This window comes from Struthio camelus, chromosome 15 (genome assembly GCF_040807025.1).
Source record: "Struthio camelus isolate bStrCam1 chromosome 15, bStrCam1.hap1, whole genome shotgun sequence".
NCBI lineage: Eukaryota > Metazoa > Chordata > Aves > Struthioniformes > Struthionidae > Struthio > Struthio camelus.
Genome location: NC_090956.1, coordinates 14,452,760 through 14,472,489, shown reverse-complemented (window position 1 = coordinate 14,472,489; position 19,730 = coordinate 14,452,760). Strand labels below are relative to the sequence as shown.

General features: G+C 41.4%; 1 protein-coding gene across 1 annotated transcript; it reads left to right on the top strand.

Moving 5' to 3' along the window:
• Positions 1 to 1,047: 1,047 nt before the first annotated feature.
• HAPSTR1 (HUWE1 associated protein modifying stress responses) lies at positions 1,048 to 18,714 on the top strand. The gene is made up of 4 exons (XM_068908575.1): positions 1,048 to 1,333; positions 2,025 to 2,105; positions 6,264 to 6,539; positions 15,228 to 18,714. Exons 1-4 carry the CDS (start codon positions 1,114 to 1,116, stop codon positions 15,470 to 15,472), a joined length of 822 nt encoding a protein of 273 aa, XP_068764676.1. The 5' UTR covers positions 1,048 to 1,113; the 3' UTR covers positions 15,473 to 18,714.
• Positions 18,715 to 19,730: the final 1,016 nt, after the last annotated feature.

The following is a 19,730-nucleotide window of genomic DNA, read 5'->3' as shown; positions in this document are numbered from 1 at the left end:
AGTTTGAAGGAGCGGGGCGGCCGGAGTAGTTAAGCGCCGCGACGGTTTTCAGGGCAGCTTTTGAGAAGACTGCGGTAAAGCAGTGCTTTGAACAAGCACAAAGAAACAGCAATATAGGTCTATTTGTTGCAATGTTTCCTGATACGCTGCGCATACGCTACGCTAAGGGATGAACAACACCCATGAAAGCGCTGAAAGGGCAGAGAGGGCATGGCGAGCGTGCAGTACTGTGCGGCCCCGCCGGCCTGCGCGCTGCCTGCACGGAGGCCTGGCCCGGCCCGGCCCGGCCCCGGCCCGCCGGCGGCCATGTTCCCCGCGGGCCAGGCCTCGGCCCGCGCGGGACGAGCCGCCGCTCGGCGGCCGCCGGCCCTCAGGGGGGGCCCGGCCGCCCCCCGCCGCCATCTTAGGGGCCTGGGCCGGCAGCGCGGGGCCGGGCGGGGCAGCTCCTCGCCCTGCGCGGGGAAGGGCCGGCACTAAGATGGCAGAGCCGGCCCGGCCAGCGCGGACTCCCGTGGGCCGCGCAGCCCCCGCGCAGCGGTGACGGGGCGCGGAACCCGGCGCCGCTACCGCCGCCTGCGCAAGCTACGCGCCCGACGGGCGGCGCCGCCTCAGGGGCGCGGCGCCTCGCGCCAGGGGGAGGAGCAAGGCCGCGGCCGGGGTGGGGGGGGGGGGCGGCGGTGGCGGTGGCGGCGGCTCAGGGCGCCTGCGCGGCGCGGCAGCTCGCGCCGGCGCACCAGCCCGTGACAGCGTAACCAATCTTGCGTGTCGGCCCGCCCCCTTGTGACGTCGCCGCGTGACGGACGTGCCGGGCGGCCAGTGCGGTTCGCACGGGCGGTTCAAACCGGCAGCGTCGGGGCGGCGCCGGCCAGTGAGGCGGCGGGGGGCAGGCCCCGGGCGGCAGCACGCTCCAAGGCGGCCCGCCGGGTTTTACTGCGCTCGGGGCGGCGCCGGCGCTCAGTGTGTTTGGAGCCGGCGAGCGGACGGGGCTGGGCGCGGCGGGAGTATGGGGGTGAGGTAGGAGCGGCCCAGCTCCGGAGCAGCGCGGCCGCGGCGGGCGGGCGGGCGAGCGGGGCCGCCCGGGCCGGGCCTGCGCGGGGCGGCGGCGGCCGGAGGATGGAGGACAAGAAGGAGGAAGGCGAGGCCGAGATCCAGGAGCACGGGCCCGAGCACTGGTTCAGCAAGTGGGAGCGGCAGTGCCTGGCCGAGGCCGAGCAGGAGGAGGCGCTGGCGCCGGAGCTGCAGGACGAGGCGGCCGCGCAGCCCGAGCACAAGCAGCAGAAGCTCTGGCACCTCTTCCAGAACTCGGCCACCGCCGTGGCGCAGCTCTACAAGGGTGAGCGGGGCCGGGCGGCGGCGCTGCCAGCGGGGCCTGGGCCGCGGCGGGGCGGGAGCCGGGGCCGCGGCGCCACAAAGGGGGATGTGGCGGCGAGCGGCGGCCGGGCCGGGCGAGGAGCGGCGGCTTCCGGCCCGGGGCTGCGCGCCCCTCCATAGAGGCAGACGGGAAAACAAAATGGCGTGAGGGGAGCCGCCGCTGCCCTGGGCATCGCCCTTCGCGGCCCCGGCGGCGGCTGGCGGCGGCCCGGCCTGCGCGGGGAGGGGTCGGGCCCGGGGCCCTGGCGGCTCGGGGCCGCCGTGAGGCCGCGGGGCGAGGCGGCTAGCGCCCGCAGAGTGGTGGGCTCGGGGCGGGGAGGCGGTGGTGGGGGGGGGGGACGCCCCGGGGGCCCGGCCCGGCCCTGCCCTGCCGGCGGCCCAGCCCAGCGAAGCGGCTCCGACAAAATGGCGAAGCGCGGGGACCGGCCCCATTGTGCGGCGGGGCGGCGGGCGGGGGCCGCGCCGGGCGCTTCCCCGCGGGCCGGGGGCGCCGCCGCGCCGGGGCCCGCGCCCGAGCCGCCGCCGCCGGCCCGCCCTTCTCGGCCCGGATCCCGGGTTGCCTTCGGAAGGTGGAACAAAATGGCGAAACCTAACATGGCCGTTCGGAGTTGGTGACTCCAAAATAAACAGCGTGTGTCCTTCCCTCCCTGCAGACCGGGTGTGCCAGCAGCCAGGGCTCTCCCTCTGGGTCCCCTTCCAGAACGCCGCCACCGCAGTCACCAACCTCTACAAAGGTAAGGGCTGCCCCGGCTGCCCGCCCCGCCGAGCTGAGCCGAGCCCTGCTCGGCCTCCTGCCCCGGCTTACTCATAAGCAGGGCCTGTTAATGTCTCTTATTCACCCAGATGCAATCTAACCCGAGACTGCTTCCTGGATCTTGCAAGTTCTTCTCTGGGCCGCTCTAGCTGATGATAGTTGAATCTTTTCTGTTGTCTCATGTCGGTGACTAATAACTTAAAAGCTCTTTTACTTCTAGATGCTTGCAAAAAGGATCTTTTTAGTGTGTTGCTATCCCTCATGCCTTTGAGGGAAAAGTAGCATAGCTTATTAATCAGTGCTTCAATTTCATGCATTTTGTGTGCTACATGGTCTGCTACATGTAGGAACAGCAGTATGGTGCATTCACATTTGAAGTGAAGTATAAGTTGGGTTTAGTGTTTGTAACATCTTGTGTAGATGCTATGTGACAAATAATATTTTATGCACTTGTGACAGTGAGGCTTCTTAAATAAGCCTCCTAGTTTATTTTAAGCACTACACTGTCATGGCTATGTCCGGGGTGACTGGAAGAAAGTAATGTTAGCCAAAGCTTTGATAAGGGTGGACCTTGTACGTGGCCATGCTTTTGGGCATTTTGACTGTATGCCTCTGTCTGTCAAGATTTTTCTGAATTCTGTTACTGTTAGGGTTAATGCAAGAATTCTTCTCTGCAGAAGAATCAATCATTGGTTTCTAGTTTGTTTCAAAAAAATCATACAAAAATGATAGAGGTACAAGTAAATGTTTGAATTGGTGCAGTGTGATTCCTGTTATTACTATCGTCCTTCACCAGAAGGGACAAGTTTTTAAAGTTGCAAATTGTTGTTTTTCTGACTTAGTTTTTAGTGATTTTTGAATTGTAGGTTATATTCTTGTTGGTATAGTACTGCATGGAGCTTGGCCTGTGTGTGTTGTTCATTTGTTTCTAGTTTCCCAATCTGTAGATTTGTTTTATGCCAGTTGAACTTTGTAATGTGTTTGAGGGCTGATCAGGTTTCTGGCAAATGTGAAGAGACCAGGGAAGAAACATAGATGTGTAACCCTCACCGCAAGAGGCTTGCCTGTCTTGTGGAAAAGTGCATGCAAATTTGTGTATGTATCATAAGTCATTGTAAAGGGGCAGCAAATTACATTCTAGGGTAGGTGTTGGCCTGAGGGAGTGGGTCACTAGAACATGGACTGGGACACTATGGTCACTGAAGGATAGTGCTAGAATAGCAGCAGGTAATGTTAATGAGTTGCCTGGAATAATTGTGGTCTGTTTTTACCAATGGCAATATTGCGCTTTAAAGCATCCTTACTTGTAAATGGCTCTGGCTGTTTATTTTTGGTTAGATCACTTGACTGCTTGTAATATAGGCAAGATGAGGCCTATTTATATGAAGTGATTAACAAAGTGGTTTGCCAGTGATTAGAGAAACTAGAATTTAAGTAGGAAGCTGTTCAGTCAGCTATAACTTACTACACTTAAAAATTAATTTTAAAAAGTTTTTGTTGCTAAAGTGCCTTGGTTACTCAGAACTATCATGCTTTTTCAATTGACTCCCAAGTGGATAGATCCTGTTAATAGGAACTTGCAGAGAACACAGGTGGAACCAACTATGTGCTTGTATACCAGGAAAGTGTGAGTCTCAATGTGAACTTGCCTTCCTAGTGATGAAAACTGCTCTTTAAAAGAATTCTGTTGTCTCAGTAATATTTATTTTGGAGGAGTTTGTCAAAACACTGAAGGAGTACTTGGGGTGATGTACACTACAAACTGCCTCTTGCCCCTGGTTTCTGACCTGTAACTGTTTGGATTTTTGTGTTTTAAAAACAAAATCTTGTTAGCAAGAGCTACATCAGGAAAAGGCTATGATTTTGTAAGTGTCAGCATTTTCTGTGAAGAAAAATAGATTAAAAGACTTGAGGTTAACTTCATATCACACCATACTTTCTGAAATCTGTGCAGGTTTTGGATCATGAATTTTTTCAGTCCTGTTGATTAAGGGCTTGTTTAGACATAATATTTGCCTGATTATCTTGTGGATTGTACTGAAGTAGCGCCTAATTGTAGGCTGTAGAACTTATGGCTGCTGCAGGAAGTCCTATGTACACATTGGTTTTTGAGGCAGTTTTACCTTATTTTTATTTAAAAATGCTTGATACGTTTTATAATGTTGGTTTATACTTACTAGCCTCCTAATGGAGACCTGACTGCTTGTCTCTCAGTAGCTTAACTTTGTAGACAAAGCAGTTGTGGTTTTAACACAAATCTAATCTTTCCCAGGGTGACGAAGACTGGAAATTTTTCCAGTCTACATCAGCATTCAGTGTTTGACCTCCTAACTAGTTCATAGTTAGCCCTTTGTAAAGCATTCTTGTATACAAGGAAAGCAGACTGCTGACATGCTTAAGACTGGGCTTCTCACTGGGGACTTGTTCAAGGGTTTCAGGAAGTGATTAAAGGAATGTTGTCAATTTCCAAACTAGTTCCAGAGTTTTAGTAGCTTTTATTACTGAGAGTGCATCAGAACTGTAGCTGTTGTGAAATATAAAATGGCTGCAGGAATAATCTGTTGTGTTGGCACTGCTTTGACAGAAATTAGCAGTCATAAATCTTTGTCTTTTGATTACAAAGTAGCATAGGTAAAATGCTTTTAGTTTTAGAGTACATAAAAGGCAGTAACATGTTAATGCATTCTATGTATACCTATGCAGTCTGCGCTTTAAAAGCTCCGAGGTTAAACTATAATCAAATTGAGGTGTGTTTTGTTCTTTGGTAGGTTCTATCTGAAATGGTGCTATTTGTTAGAGTAAGTTTTAGTTTTAGTGTTGTGTTTTCTGGACCAAGCAGTGGTACCTTTGAAACTTTTAGAATGATATTTAAGAACAGAATTAAATAGTAATGAAGTTCACTTTGGGTTTTTATGCGAAAACTAGCTAAGATGAATATATCATTTTTTACCTAAAAAGCAATATCTTTGACAGCTGTTCTTTAAACAAATCTCCTAAAGTTGTTCTTTAGGACAAAGTTGTTCTGGGCAAATGGCTATTATGTTGAACTTCATTAGTAAAACAACAATACAAAATGCTATTTTAACTAGTTTTGACATTAAAGCTCTTGATTTACGGTAAATTAAGTGACATCAAAATAATATCCACTCCAATTAGTGGAGAAAGAGCTAACATGGCAGTCATCTTTATCAAAATGAAATACTTGTTGGCAAAGCTCTAGTAACAAACATCTATTACAAACAAGAGGAGTGTAATTGAGTACAGAGTATGGTTTATCCTACCTGTGTTATTGTTTGTGGAATTTATTCACGTAATTCTTAAAAAGTAGCTAGAAATGTTAACTTACTGAACTCCAGAAACAAACTTAATCATGAAGAGTATCTGTTAGAGGCAGTTATAACTGATGTGCACAGGTGACCAGTTACATCAATGGGGAATGAAATTGCGTTTTGTAGTTGGATTAGCTGCAAGTAATACCTATTTAAAGCTTTTGTGTATCAAATTTGCAGTGGACTCTTAAATGGGGAAATTTTCTTAGCCTAGTTGAAAGACGCTGGGGACACTTCTGTTCTAACTAGGTTCAAAGCTATGGCCTCCTGTAAATTGCCTATGCAGTTAAAATTAAGTTAAATTGAATAAGGAGGGACACTGAGGAAATAATGAATTTTCAGAAAAATCTTACAGGAGTGAAGACCAGGCATATTCCTTTTTATGTGGTGTTCTGGCTGAATTGATACACAACTGACCTTTCAAGTGTATTTTCTGTTAATTTCCTGTGTGCCTTTTTCAGATTGACATGCTCAAGGTATATATTTTAAATGTTAATACAGACTAGTTTCAAAAACAGTGCTGTAGTGTTAACTTGGAAGTATAGTAAACGCAGTTTAAGTAGTTTGAGCTGCTAACATTCTGATCTGTGAAGAAGACGGAACCTTTTAAGTTACCCTTCTCATCAGGTTTAAGGCAACTTTTCAGTGCTATCAAATTTGTTACAGTTAACTTGCTATTATGTTACAATAACCTGTAGAACATCTTCCTTGTTTGTCATGGTTGACAGGAAGCTACGCCAGTGATATGTCATTACTATAAATTGCTCCATCTGACATTTGCTAAGAATACCTTTTTTGTCTTCTTGCAGAAAGTGTGGATGCCCATCAACGAAGTTTTGATGTAGGAATTCAAATTGGCTATCAGCGTCGGAATAAGGACGTGTTAGCTTGGGTTAAAAAACGCAGAAGAACTATTCGTAGAGAAGACTTGATCAGCTTCCTATGTGGAAAAGTTCCTCCTCCAAGAAATTCTAGAGCTCCCCCAAGACTGACTGTAGTATCCCCTAACCGAGCTACTTCGACAGAAACTAGCTCGTCTGTAGAGACTGATTTGCAGCCCTTCCGTGAAGCCATAGCTCTGCATGGTAACTTTTTTTTAGTGCTACTTGGTTAAAATTGGGTGGGGGTTCTTAAAGTGTCTTCCTCTTAAGCTTTGACTCTTGGCAATGGTCGATGTCCTTATGTTACGTACCTGATGCTTCAGCTGAAGTTATCTACTCCTCTAAGGGAGTCAATGTGGTTTTGCATGCGTTAGCCTTGTTTGCTACTAAAATGTTGCATTAGCCAAATACCTTGAATATGAGAAAAGATGCTGCATGAAAAGCTAGTGAAATTAGTTTTGGATCTGTTATTCTACAGCTATAAACTCAATGTGTTGAATATCAAGTTTTGATAACTTTTTGAAGTGCAAAGACACTGCATTTTATCAAGGCAAAAACAATTTGAATTTTTGTGATATGCTAAGAACTAGTTAAATATTTAAGATTCAACTAGAAGCCAGTAACTAGCAAATCTGGGCAGGGCTTGGGGGGGGGGATTTAATGTCTAAAGTCTCTTCTGTCTCTGGATCTAGGGAGCCTTATCTCACTCTAATACCCTTGTTAGGTGCTAGTTAATGATTAAGCGTTCTACCTAATAAGCAGTACTCCTCAAAGGAGTGTTGTATGTTCATCTCATGACAAGAATCCTGTTCAGAGCTAATTTGCATTTAGTCTTAAATGTGTCTTAAAGTCTTTTCAGTCTAACCTTTCTTCCTTGGTCTCATTGGCAATGTTTGCTCTGTATCTATTCTGTTTCTCAGAGATGAGTATTCACTAGCTAATTCTGAATTGGACTCTTACCTAGCAAGCAATAAAGAAAGATGTGTTTTCTAAATTGCTCCTAAGGTGAAATGAGGTAGTTCTCCATTGGGTTTTATGCCTCCTTAAAAACAAAAGGGGATCACAAATGAGCATGTATCTTAGGGTTTAAATAGTAGACCATTCTAAAAGTATAGTAAAAGTTAAGTTACCTAGAAATGCGATCTGTGAAACTTAACACAGATTTTTCACCCTTTCAGTATCCTCAGTGTGAACAGACGGTTAGTGGGTTAGTAAATGAGTGGATCCATGAAAAGGTTGCTTAGAAATGCAGTCTTCCTTTCTGCTCTGTTGTGGCAGTTTTTCAAGATAACACAACCTGGACACAGTTACTAGCTAGGTGGCAGCTTGATTCTGGTATTGTTTGTGGCTCTGACATTTAAATCGAGTATCTCTTGCTTGGTCATGTAGCTCTTGCCAGTTTTCTGTATTTTGGAAGATGGTTTCAGAATTCTGTGCACTAGTGCTTATCCAGTAGATCAAGCTAACTTCATAAAGAACTACTGCAAAAGGTGGCTCTTACATCTTGTAGTGATAAACAGCCTTTTAAAAAACTTACTTTTTGAAACTGTAGATGAATCCTTTATGTAGTTCACTTCAGCTAAAGGCTTATCAAGTGAGGGCAAGGTAGATTTCTCTTCAGCCTGGTGAATTCTCTCAAGCAGAGTAAACAGATAGGTATTTTGGCTGGTAATGTAGCACTCCTCACGTCCTTGCGTTGTTTCTTACTGTTTCACACGGAGCTGGCTTATGAAAGTCGATTCTCTGTAGCATGCACATGTATGAACTGTTAGGTAAAGCTGATTTTGTATTTCAAACTCAAAGGTTCATGAGGACCACATGCAGTTAGTTCTTGTGCTGTAGTGGCACTGCAGAGACTAGAAATGTCCTGTTCCACTTCATCACCTGGTAGACAAGATTACATGTCAGTCACCTTCTGGATTAGTTTTCCTTGATATCAGTTTCAATCTGTTCTTTAGCACAAAAGCATCTGTGTCAATCCTTTAGTGACTAGGCTTGTGTTTAGCCTCATACCTGTTCTGAGTATATTGCCTATAATGTCTGTTCCTCCAGCTTTCCTCTTTTTTACATTGGGAGAAGTTGTGATTAAACTATCTCCCCAACTATTCTCCTTTATATCAATGTTCTCAACACTACCTCTGATTTTGGAACCTGCATGGACTCTTCATGTGTGTGTAAACTTGTCTTCTGTAGGACTACATATCTGTGTTTTTGGCAGACTGTTTAAAAGTGAGTTGCTGCTTCTAGGCTTTGTGAGGAATCATGAGAAAACACGATGGTAGAGTAGCAGTCTCAGCAAACATTTGGGACTAAGGCTTTAAGGAGAGTTTTTCTCTGATACGTAGAGGAGAGGCACAGTTTTATGCCAGTAAGTTTCCCGCAGAAGTCGAGTAGTTCTCTAACTTATTTGTGGATGGGCTGAATTGGAATTAGAGGGATAATGGCAACGCTTTTGCTGGTCTGAACAAGGCCCCTTTAGTAAGGCAGAGAGCAATGTTTAAGACACAAAATACAGCTCTTCAGTGTTGCTTTACCTACCTAATTGACTGCTTTTCAGAAGTAAGCGCTTATGTGTCTGAAGACCTCAGTCCTATAACTGATCTTGCTGTTTGGGGGAGGAATCCCTGCATTTTAATCATGTAACCTCTAAATGCTGCTTAATTAAATCTGAGAAATTCATGACAAGCTGCAGCAACAGCAATTAGCTAAGAACAAAGTATTTTTCAGGAACAGTGCATGAATCTGGGTTTATACCCCAGCCTCTATAACATTAGAGAAGAATATTTTCAGATATCAAGATAGTCTTAAAATTGTACTCTGCATCTGGAAAGAAAAAGAAATGGCATTTTTAACCTTAGCTCTAAGCTCAGGCCTTGTTGCATCTGACCTACATCTAGCTTAGCTCAGTGAGGTAGCAGTTTCTGAAAAAAGCTAGGCATTTTAAAACTGAAACTTAATTTTATGATACTAGTTACCAATAGTTTTTTGCATTATGGGAAAACCTGTTCTTATGCTATTCTGCTTTCAAGACTTATTGCAGTAACTGAAAGCAAGGTAAAATTAAGCTGACTCAGATTTTTTAGAATGTGATCTGTGTTCTCAACTCTGTTATGGCCCTTATGCTGTGCACCTGTTACAAAAATCTTTTTGTGTAACTTACAGATATTGGAGAATGATTTTTGAGTGAACTGTCAAATGAAAATTCTTGCTGTGAATATCATCTGCCATGATATTCTTGCCATGAATATATCTGCTGAAGGATAGCCATTGAGATTGAATCTGGCTAGAAACTCGAGCTAAATACCTGAAAACAGAATATTAAAGCCTTTAATAAAGTTATCTTCAATGTGTTACCTTGAGTTAATTACTCAATAAGTGCTTATTGTATTCTGCAGTTCAAGTGGATTTTTTTGAAACTTCAAGAACAGTGCATTATCTTAAGCTTTCTGTATCTACTGAGGCTCTGTTTTAAGATGTGATAGCAGTGGAAGACAAATGCTTTTATTGTTCAAATCTTTAAACGTAGAGTCAGGCTTCTTTAACTTCCATCTAACCCCAACCATCATTGCAGTTAGCATAGCTATAGATGCATCTTCACCTACTTTCTGACTACACAGTAGCATTGTTCAAATTCTGAGTTTCAGATAGAATTACATCAAACTTGACTGTCTTAAGATTCCTGACTTCTGCCAGATCTTCCCCTTCCACCTTCCTGGAGCTAGCATACTAAGTCTTGTAGTGCTGATGACTATCCATCATCCACCTTTGAAGTTATGTTTTGGGCTTGTAGGGTAGATGTGCTCCTGCTATGAAACACGTACCATGCTTTACAAACCAGCCTCCCAGTGCAGTGAGAGAAAGCAATATGATATGAGAAGGAGGAAGTAGTCATGGAGGAAGCAACACTATGAAGTATGTTACTCAAGCTTTCTTGCTAAAATGAGGTGTAATTAGGCAGCAGCTGCACAGTGAGTGTGTTATACTTTTGCCTCTTAGCTTTAGTGTTGAGGTATCTCAGTAATGTGATTCAGTCCCTTTGGAGGGGGGGGAACCTTTGCTCTAGCATATAAGTGTGTAGCTTAGTCCCTTTAAAGATGCTAAAGTTCCATTAGTTCTTCTGTCTAATTGTCTTGAAATAATAAATGACAATGTAAAACAACAGTTGCTAGCAAAGTAGAGAAGAGGAAGCTGACATAGGGGATGGGAGAGCAGAGTTCAAGTATAGTCTGAAAGGGTGTAATGTGGTGTGAAGGATGTGTACATAACTATCATGGAGTTCTGTACTAAATATGTGCTGCTGAAACTTGCTCTCTGAGCAATAATGTGAAATAGGGAGTGTAGCATAGAGGGAGCTGCATGCCACTTTATATTTATCTGAAGTTAACCAATTTCTGCATTGGTCACAGATGAGCATGAATGTTAATTTTGATACTTCCTGAACGCAACCGGAAAAACTGGAAAATAACTCTGAACAGTAGCTATTCCATGCATAACTTTTGGTGATAATTTGAATAACATAGTCACTATAGATGTGGCTATAGTGCAGATAAAACAGGTTATTGTTTAGACTAGTGTTGAAAAGCTTGTTAATGTTAAGGTGACAGTTTATTTGCCTTAGGCACTGCACATTCCTTCAAAAACTGACTTTAGCTAAGCTTTCTAATAACTGGATAGCTTTGGGAGAGTGCTTAATTATAAATTAGCTAGTATTAATCAGAGTTTTTCATACTGCAGCTTTTGCCAGTACTGTAATAGATGCTTTAAAATGTAGTCTGAGGTATAAGCAGAGGTTTTTGTGAAATTACTGCTTACAAAATATGTTGTGTTGCTGGTTTAACTAAATGATAATGGCAGGAGTGGGATTATAAGTGCTGCGGGATATTCCCATTATTCCATCCACTTTAATCCTTTCAAGCTTGAAAAGGGAAAGACTTGTTCTTTCCTAAATGCCTTTCCCTTTATGAAGTAGTGGAAGACTTCAGAGGTGGTCTCTACATATTAAAAGAAGTAGAAGCACTTTAATAATCAGAATCTCTATTGTGTTGTATAGACAAAATTGGTGTGCATATGATTGTGTTAATCACAATATAGAAATTTGTAGTGGTGAATGGCGTTACTAATTGTTATGCAAATGTATTACTCTTTCTGGTATCTGTTGCTGCTTGCTTTACTGCTTTAACTGTTTAAATGCTTTGGGGAGAGGCATGCTCTGAGCACACAGAAAGCTTAAATTCAGAATAATTCACAGTAAACAGATTTTCTGAGACTTCCTTTGTACAGCAGCAGCATTCAAAAATATGAATTGTGAATCATTGCTCCTGAAACTTGTTAACAAAAAGCAGATTCCTTTTAATGGTATTGCTAATACTCTTCAAAGACCTTGCTTGCATAAATAGCAGTGTGGTATTTCAGTACATGCCTTGAACTTTGTTTCTGACTCTTCCGTGTGAGTTTGATTACCTAATTCTAAGCTGATGTAAATGTCTAGGTTGACAGTTCTGCTCTCCTGGATTAATCTGTACTGCTGTGTAATACAGTTAACTGCTAGTAACTGAATTTTACTCACTTGGTAGTGAGCCTGTGGCATACTTGATTAGTGTTACAGATATTTAACATTGGACTAGTGGGTATGAAATGCAAGATTAAATGAAAACTGGAAGTATTTCTTGGATTCCAATATTCTTGTGCTCCTGTCTCTGTAGGAACTTAATTTTTCTTCTGCCTTTGAAATCTTTAACTTCTCTTGAATGTTGTATGTGTATTTAAATATACAGTGATTCAGTATCACTAAATATTAAGTAATGCCTGTTTGAGGCACTGCTTGCAAACCTTGGCAGTGTTCTGGAATATGCTGCAGCATATTACAAATACAAAAGTTAGAATTTGAATGATATATCTAGTAGTCTTACAAATGCTTATCACTTGGAAGGCCTTTCCTTAAACATAGTTCATGAAAGTGGTGCCTACAAATGTATTCACCTTTACAGTAATAATCTAGGAAAGCTCAGTTTTTGGTTTCATTGAGATTTTTCATATGTATATATGTTCATATATTTATAATTAAAAGATGACTTGATAAAAATTAGTACATTACTCTTTGGTTACTGTGGCTTGTGTGTAATAGAACAGTAAATGGCAAGTGTTGTAAATTGATTTCTAATTGGAAGTACTAACTGAAACTGTTCAGTGCAGTTTTGATTTGAATCAGCTGGTAGTTGTACTGGCAGGGGTGGAAGGGAAATATTTGCAAGATATCAATTTGGGTTGTAAACAGTTAGTACACAGAAGCTAAGGATTCCTAACTGTTTTGTTTTTAGTTCACCCTGTATGCTAGAAACATTTTCTAACACATGTCATGCCAGTTTAACGTTAAACTTGCTATCTGAATTTTGCAGAGATTTGTTTCCTGTCCAAACTTTGGGCACTGGTTGTTATCCAGGTCACAGCATCTGAATTGGCTTTTTCTGCTTGTATGTGTATATCATCTAGTTGCTTTGTTTTATTTGCTAGATTTGCAGGAACCTCTTTTCAATATGGTTTTGAATTTAAGCTTAACATTAATCCTGGGAATATTAGAAATCTTGATTCTGAATCATCTTCCCTAAAATGACTTCTACTGATAAATTCTTACTGCCATTGTGAATGAAAGATGTTAGTGTTAATGACGATGTGCAGGGTCCCTCTCAATCTCTTAACTGTTGTTCAGAGCTGTATAGGAACATTACTAGTGCTCTAAGCAGAAGCTCTAGGAATGCATCAGTACTACTCATCATGTTTCTACTTATTGTGTAATAGTTCATCTGTGTAAAATTATAGCTTCTACAAGATCTAAGCTTTAAATGTTCATTCAACATTAATGTACAGCAGAGTGAAATTGGTTGACCTGCTCTATCCTGATGTACCTCAACTTGCTGTCACTGCAGATGGCTTTTGAATTCATGCCTCTTGAGGCATCTGGCAACTAATGTAGTAGCTCATAAGGTTTTTTTTGCATTCTTACTCTATACATGTCATACTTGACCTCAGAAGATACCCTGACCTTGCATTGTAGGTAGAAAGTAGTCTGAGGTTGTTCTGTTTTATCATGTTAGTGTGTAGTTTTTTGACCTTTGTTTGGTATATTCAAGAAATATATTCAAGGCATAGTCAAGGAGTAAGTTTGAAGCAGTATAGACTTGCTGAGCTTAAGTGCATGCTGACTCTGTAGGAATGTATATAGTGTGTTGATTCTGTTGCCCTACAGAATATCTATTCTGAGGCGCTTAACCATTCAATACTTAGAATGTTGTACATCTGTTAGCCTTGTTTCTTTAAGAAACATGATATATGTAACTTTTTTGTCAGTTTGTCTTCCAGATAACTGAATTTCTCAACTCTCTCCAAAATAGAACTTGAATCTGAAAGAGTTAGTTCCTGCAATTGGGCTTCATGGAGTGTCTGAAGCCACTTGTGTGGCCTGTCTGGAGCTTAGTAAGCAGGGTTTTGTTGGCCTTGTCAGCTTATGACTTCTGGTTGCCTAGTTAGCAACTTAATGGGAATCTTCATATGTGGTCTTGCACATGCAAGATTGACATGCTGTCTGCACGAAGGAAAAGAGTACCTGATACCTGTGGTTGGTGAAGATATCAGAAGCTGAGACAGCTCAAAATTTTGGAAGTTACTTGAGACAACAGTCCTCCTGGATAGTTTGAACAATTGCTTGTTCTTCTTGCTAGAAAGATTGCAGAATAGATGGGTGGGAAGGGGGATCTCTAGAGATCATCAGAATCTACTGATGTAGACCTTGTTCTGCTGTTTTTTCCCCCCATCTTGTGTGATACTTCGGGTAGTATTTCTAGGGCTGCCAGTGTGTTGAAATTCTCAAGTAATGCTCAGATTTGAAGCAGTTGGGGGATAGTGAAGATGTTTGACTTATCTCTGAGCTCTTGCTTGTCTATGAATGTAGTCTGAGCTTGAGAATTATTAGGCTTGCATGTTCTGTAACCTTTATTAAACCTTAATTTAGAAAGTTCTACTTTTGCTAAACTGCAATATTACCAAAGCCAGGAAGTTTAATTTAGTACAAAGGTTGTAGTCTTGTTTGATTGTAATGGAATAACAGTTTATAGAAATTTCTATTAAAGATGTTAAACTGTACACGAATTGAAGTGATAGCAAGGTACCTGTGATGGTGTTTTGGATAAAATCTGCCACTTGCAGATTTCAAGGTATGGTGTGGTCTTGCTTGGTTCTTTCATGATTTTTGAAGTGCTCTTCTGAATTATGATAGTATTAATGTGTTGGCTGAGAGTGGCAGCCCCTGAAATGAAGCTTTCACTCAAATTATTTAATACTAGTTGCTGTATAAGTCTGTTCAAGGTCTGCTGGCAAACAGCAGTTGTCTTTAGAACTAAGACTACTTGGAGGGAATGAAGGGAGTAGAGTGGTGGTATTTGGAACAAGACCAAATTAAATCTGCCTGGAAAGCCCTTGGGGGAGGGTGGAAGGTCCTTGCAAGGGATTTTTACTTCTGTAGAAGTATCGATCTCTCTTGAAGAGGTCGTGCTGAAATAGGTTACTCTTTCAATTGAGTATGTACACACACTTCAATAGCTTTCTGGATGCTTAGCTAGTTAGCTTTTGGCGTAGTGTGGTGTTACAACCTGGTATATTAACTTCCTTCAACTCTTGTAAAAAGCAGCTGTAGCAACTCTTAGGTACTCATGCAGTAAAAGCTAGAACGTAAGGATTTCTGGACTTCAAATAAGTAGGTGTATCTACAAATATTAGAATGAAGTGCTTACAGTATCCCCCTAAAACCAAAGTTGGGTAAGTGTCATCCCTTCTGTTGATATGTGAGGGATAAGTTTTCTTTACTGTTTGATCTAAATGCTCTTTCTTTTCTTCCCTTAGGTCTTAGTGGTGCAATGGCTAGTATAAGTGTTCGCTCAAGTACCCCAGGCTCTCCTACTCACGTGAGCAGTGGTTCCAATGCTAGTCGAAGGAGAAATGGACTCCATGATGTTGATTTGAACACTTTCATATCAGAAGAAATGGCACTCCACTTGGACAATGGTGGAACTAGAAAGCGTACCTCAGCCCAGTGTGGCGATGTCATTACAGACTCACCAACTCATAAACGCAACAGAATGATCTAAACTGCAAAAATTTCAAACCCACCATGCTGCTTGAAAGCCACTTGATCCTCAGAGTACTATTGAAAAGGAAACATGAGGCCATCTTCCCATATTCACTGTTTAAGACAAATGAATTCAATAATTGCCATAAAGGAAATTTTAGATATTACATTAGATGCCTCTTGTAACTGCGGCTTTCTTAAACTATATTCTTAGCAGAGGACATCAGATATTGTGTAGTAGTTAGCAAGATCATCATAGGCAAACATGTATCCGTTCCAAGGCTAAAAGTGACCTTACTTGTATTCTTAAAGGGAAAGGAAATTTCAGATGTTTATTTGGTTATAGAATGCTTTTTTGTCCTTTATTTCCTGCTGTGTTGAGTATTTGCTTAAACAGTATTGCCAGTTTGACTGAAATTGTCTACAACATGACTTGGCATCTTTGTCAAAACTGCAGGCTTCCATTTTTGCAGCACTGTACCATGCACCTAGTTTCTATATAGTAACAGTGTGCAAGTTATAAATATTGGACTGTACCCTTTTTAGTTTTAAAAGCAGTTGATAATTCTGGTGATTGTGTGATAATGTAAAGAGGTGCTATGATGGTCATGCAATTAATACTTAATATTGAATCAATACAAGGATCTTTATTGGATTCACTTTGTGTGTTTTAGTGCTCTGAAGTAGCAATATTAAACTTCTCCCCAATTAACTTCATAGGCTTTTAACTCTTCAGTTTGAGGAAAATACATGTACTTATTGGCATTATCCTTGTGGTAATCGTACACAGTGCAGACAGCACCAGTGCTGACCTAAATTTAGAGAGAGATGTCCTGTAATTGGAAAATAGGCTTTTTCTGTTCAGTATTAGTGAAGGGTAAGTTTTGTGTACACCCATATCCCATTTTATGTTTTTTGTGAAGTAATTGCCCGTTACTAGGGAGGGGTGGGAAGAGAGGGAGTGAGGGGGAATAGTTCAAAAAAGGATGTGTTCTAACAAGTAAGACTTCTGGTCACATATGGAAACTTGGACTAACTTAAGATTGTGTGATGCCATCTCCTGCAGGAGGGAGTGACATGCAGGTTCTCTAAAGTGCTAAGAAAATAATTTAAAACTGGAAGTTGATTATAAAGCTCTGGATAAACATGCTGTAAGGATGAGTTTAAAAGGATAAATGGCTTTCTTTTGTGTGTTGAGCTTATGTTCATAGGATCAAACTCTGGCTGCCATAAACCTAAGCATAATGTAAAAGTGAACTACAGATCAAGATTGATCTGCTGCAAATCATTTCCAGAATGGGGAAGGATATGTGTCAATCTCAACATTGTCCTGCTTGGAACTTTTTTACACTTGTGTGCAACAGTCTGTCTTTGGAGAGCTCTGGCTTAGGTCCTCTGAATCTCTGCCTAGATGAGGAGTAATACAGGAGGAATGAGAGAATGAAGAGCTCCAAATGTGGAGGTGGGGAAAGGGTATTTATTGAGGCAGTGTGCATGCTATAAGAGAAAGCATAAGCTAATTTTGGGTGAAATGCAGCTATGCTGAATCCACAGTACTTTTTTAAAAAAAAAAAAACAACTGGTGTTCTAAGCTAAGGCACCTTGAACTCCTTTTTAATATATAGCTCTTCAAGACTTTTGCTTATGCTTGCAGAGTAAGATTTTTGTATTAACATCCCTGATGTTTAAGGCAGATTTAACTATAGTTTTACTCCTTATAACCCTGTTGTCCTTTATTGGTGTTCTTTAGTCAAGGCAAGACAGCAGTGATATGTTGCATTTAAGTTTCTCAGAATTCAAGGCTCTTGGAGCATGTTTTCCTTGCTTTGTAGTGCTTCCATTTAATTCTTTTAAATTGAAGAGCTCTTGATGTCAACAGTTGCACAGTACTGTAGCCAAGTTCTGTAAATTATGGGACAAGGGTAAGAACTGTCTAAGACAGTAAGAACTGTTCAAAAAACCCCACCTGTGTTACATAGCTTAACTTGCACATCACCTGAAGATTCAGTGTACATTCAGTTTTAGTTACTGCTGTTAACTACAATTAATAATACTTATTTAATGTAAAATATTAATACTACATAAAGCTAGTTTTCATTCAGACTGCACTTTCAACCAAGATTTCAATGTAAGATCATATCTAAATGTATTGGTTAGGATTACTATTTATTAGGATGTTGGCAGAGGGCTTTTTAAACCCCAAAATAAAATTCACAGGTTGGAGTCCTGAACAGACTTGAAAGGACACATATCTGAAAACCATTCTTCAGCTCTTCTGTTTATTCATTAACTGGCTTGTACAACTAGAAGATACTTATGCTCTGCGACTTCTCATATAGACTTTACTGTTACATGTAGTAAAGGTAACATCATATTGGTATGAGTTCTGCATACATGACTGAACTGTAACAGTGTTTCTGGTCTAGCCTAAATATACAGAGCCTGTTCAAATTATTTCTCCCCTTCCTTGCAGTGAAGTAACTACTGTTAATGCTTTCAGGCATTATGTCCAGTCTAGTACCACCTAAAACTAAATTTGTTTAGCTTTAATTTGTGTCATTTTTCTTTGAGAAAGCAGGCTTAGATATCAGACTGGTTACATTAATGTTTTTGCTTGTATCTTAAATATTTGGCAACTTTTTACCATTGTTTTTCATTAAGCCCCAATTGTTACTTGCTCCTTAAATGTTAACCCCTGCCAGAATGATCTAAAATGCATGTATTCACCTGGTAAACAGAAGGAGAAGAGATTGTCTCTTAAAAAATAAAACATTCAAGTCCAGTACCTGTTGCTTTGAAGACTATTTCTTGTGCCAGTGTAGAGAATCAACGCTGTGGGGGGGGGGAAATAGCATTTTACTATTGTCCAAACTCCAGCTCTTGAAGCAAGAAGCAAGTTGATCTCATACAAGAAACACTGAATTAAGAACTGTTTAGTTTGGTTAATGGTGCTTATTTTTGCTTTTTCCTATGAATCATATAGTTGACCTGTCTCTTTCTCCGTGTACATCAAATTTAACATGAATGTGCGGCAAGTTACATAAAGTACATCCTGCACTGAAGCTACTGAGCTTGGCTTGCTTATTAATGAAGTAAATTTTAATGTTAAATTTAAAGCTATATTACAATAAAGTAATGCAAAAATGATTTTGGCTGAAACTGAAGTCCTGCAGTTAAACTTACTCTCAAATGTGGTTTACCCAACTGGAGTAATAGAAACTCTAAGTCATAATAAACCTAATAAAAAATAAATACAACTAATCAGGCTTCTTTGTAGTTCTTTAAGTTTCTGAAAGATACAGTCCATCAGTAAACCCAAAATAGAAGACATGATTAGAATGAGTTTACAGGCTGATTTGGTTCTGCAGAATAAGATTCTTCCTGAAGAATGCAATTTGGTAGCTATTCAGTCTAACTGTACCCTAGGTGGTTCTCCTTTCTGTTCTAATATCAAGGCCTGTATCACAAGCTAATCTTTTAATGGACTAATGAAGGTTGTAGTAATTGGGATATTTCATTTGAGTATGTAAGGACTTGTCTGTAGGGTTTAACGTTGCTAATAATGCAAAAAACATCTTAAGCTATAACATTCTATTTAGAAAGTCAAGTAGTACTGACTTCAATAGTAGAGCTATCTAATCTCTGTATAGCCAAGAGCCTGTCTTCAGACTTTGGTGAAATGAGGTTCTTTAATTAGCAGCTCTTCCTGTTTTATGTGAGTGTTCCTAAGCCTAGAAATGTTGTTTTCCATTATACCTGAGACCAGCAGGTCTTAACTACATTACTGAGGAAAACTCTATTTCACAGGTTTTTAATTTTTTTATTGATATATTTAACTAGAAAATATTTCAGGTTTTAATGAGTTAAATATACCAGTAGGAAGCTAGGAAGTAGTCTTAAATGACTTTTAGTGAAAGTCGTTCAAATGTTAGCGTAGAGTTGAAATATTCTGGCACAAATAGGGAATGTACCCCAGCTTGTTCTGCCAAGTGCATTGCACCAGGTGGGGATGCTGTGGTTATCCATAGCTTTCTTATTGCATTTTTTTTTGCTTATTCATGGTGGTGAGGAAGGCGCTGGCATTTGTCAGTAATGCTGTCTTGATGCCTGTCTCCAAAGCTTTCCCTGTTTGAGCAAGTAACTCCTTATAATAAAAGGACTGAACTGAAGACAGTTTGAGGCCGGAACTTTTTCCAAGGACTTATGATGGAATGGCTCTGCGGTCAACACTGGTGCTTTCTGCTGTCTGTCTTTGTTAATCCCCTTGCAAATCACCT

Coding starts and splice junctions, on each gene's coding strand:
- HAPSTR1 (XM_068908575.1), top strand. CDS start 1,114: ATGGAGGACAAGAAGGAGGAAGGCGAGGCCGAGATCCAGGAGCACGGG. Junction 1,334..2,024: donor CGTGGCGCAGCTCTACAAGG/GTGAGCGGGGCC, acceptor CCCTCCCTGCAG/ACCGGGTGTGCCAGCAGCCA. Junction 2,106..6,263: donor AGTCACCAACCTCTACAAAG/GTAAGGGCTGCC, acceptor GTCTTCTTGCAG/AAAGTGTGGATGCCCATCAA.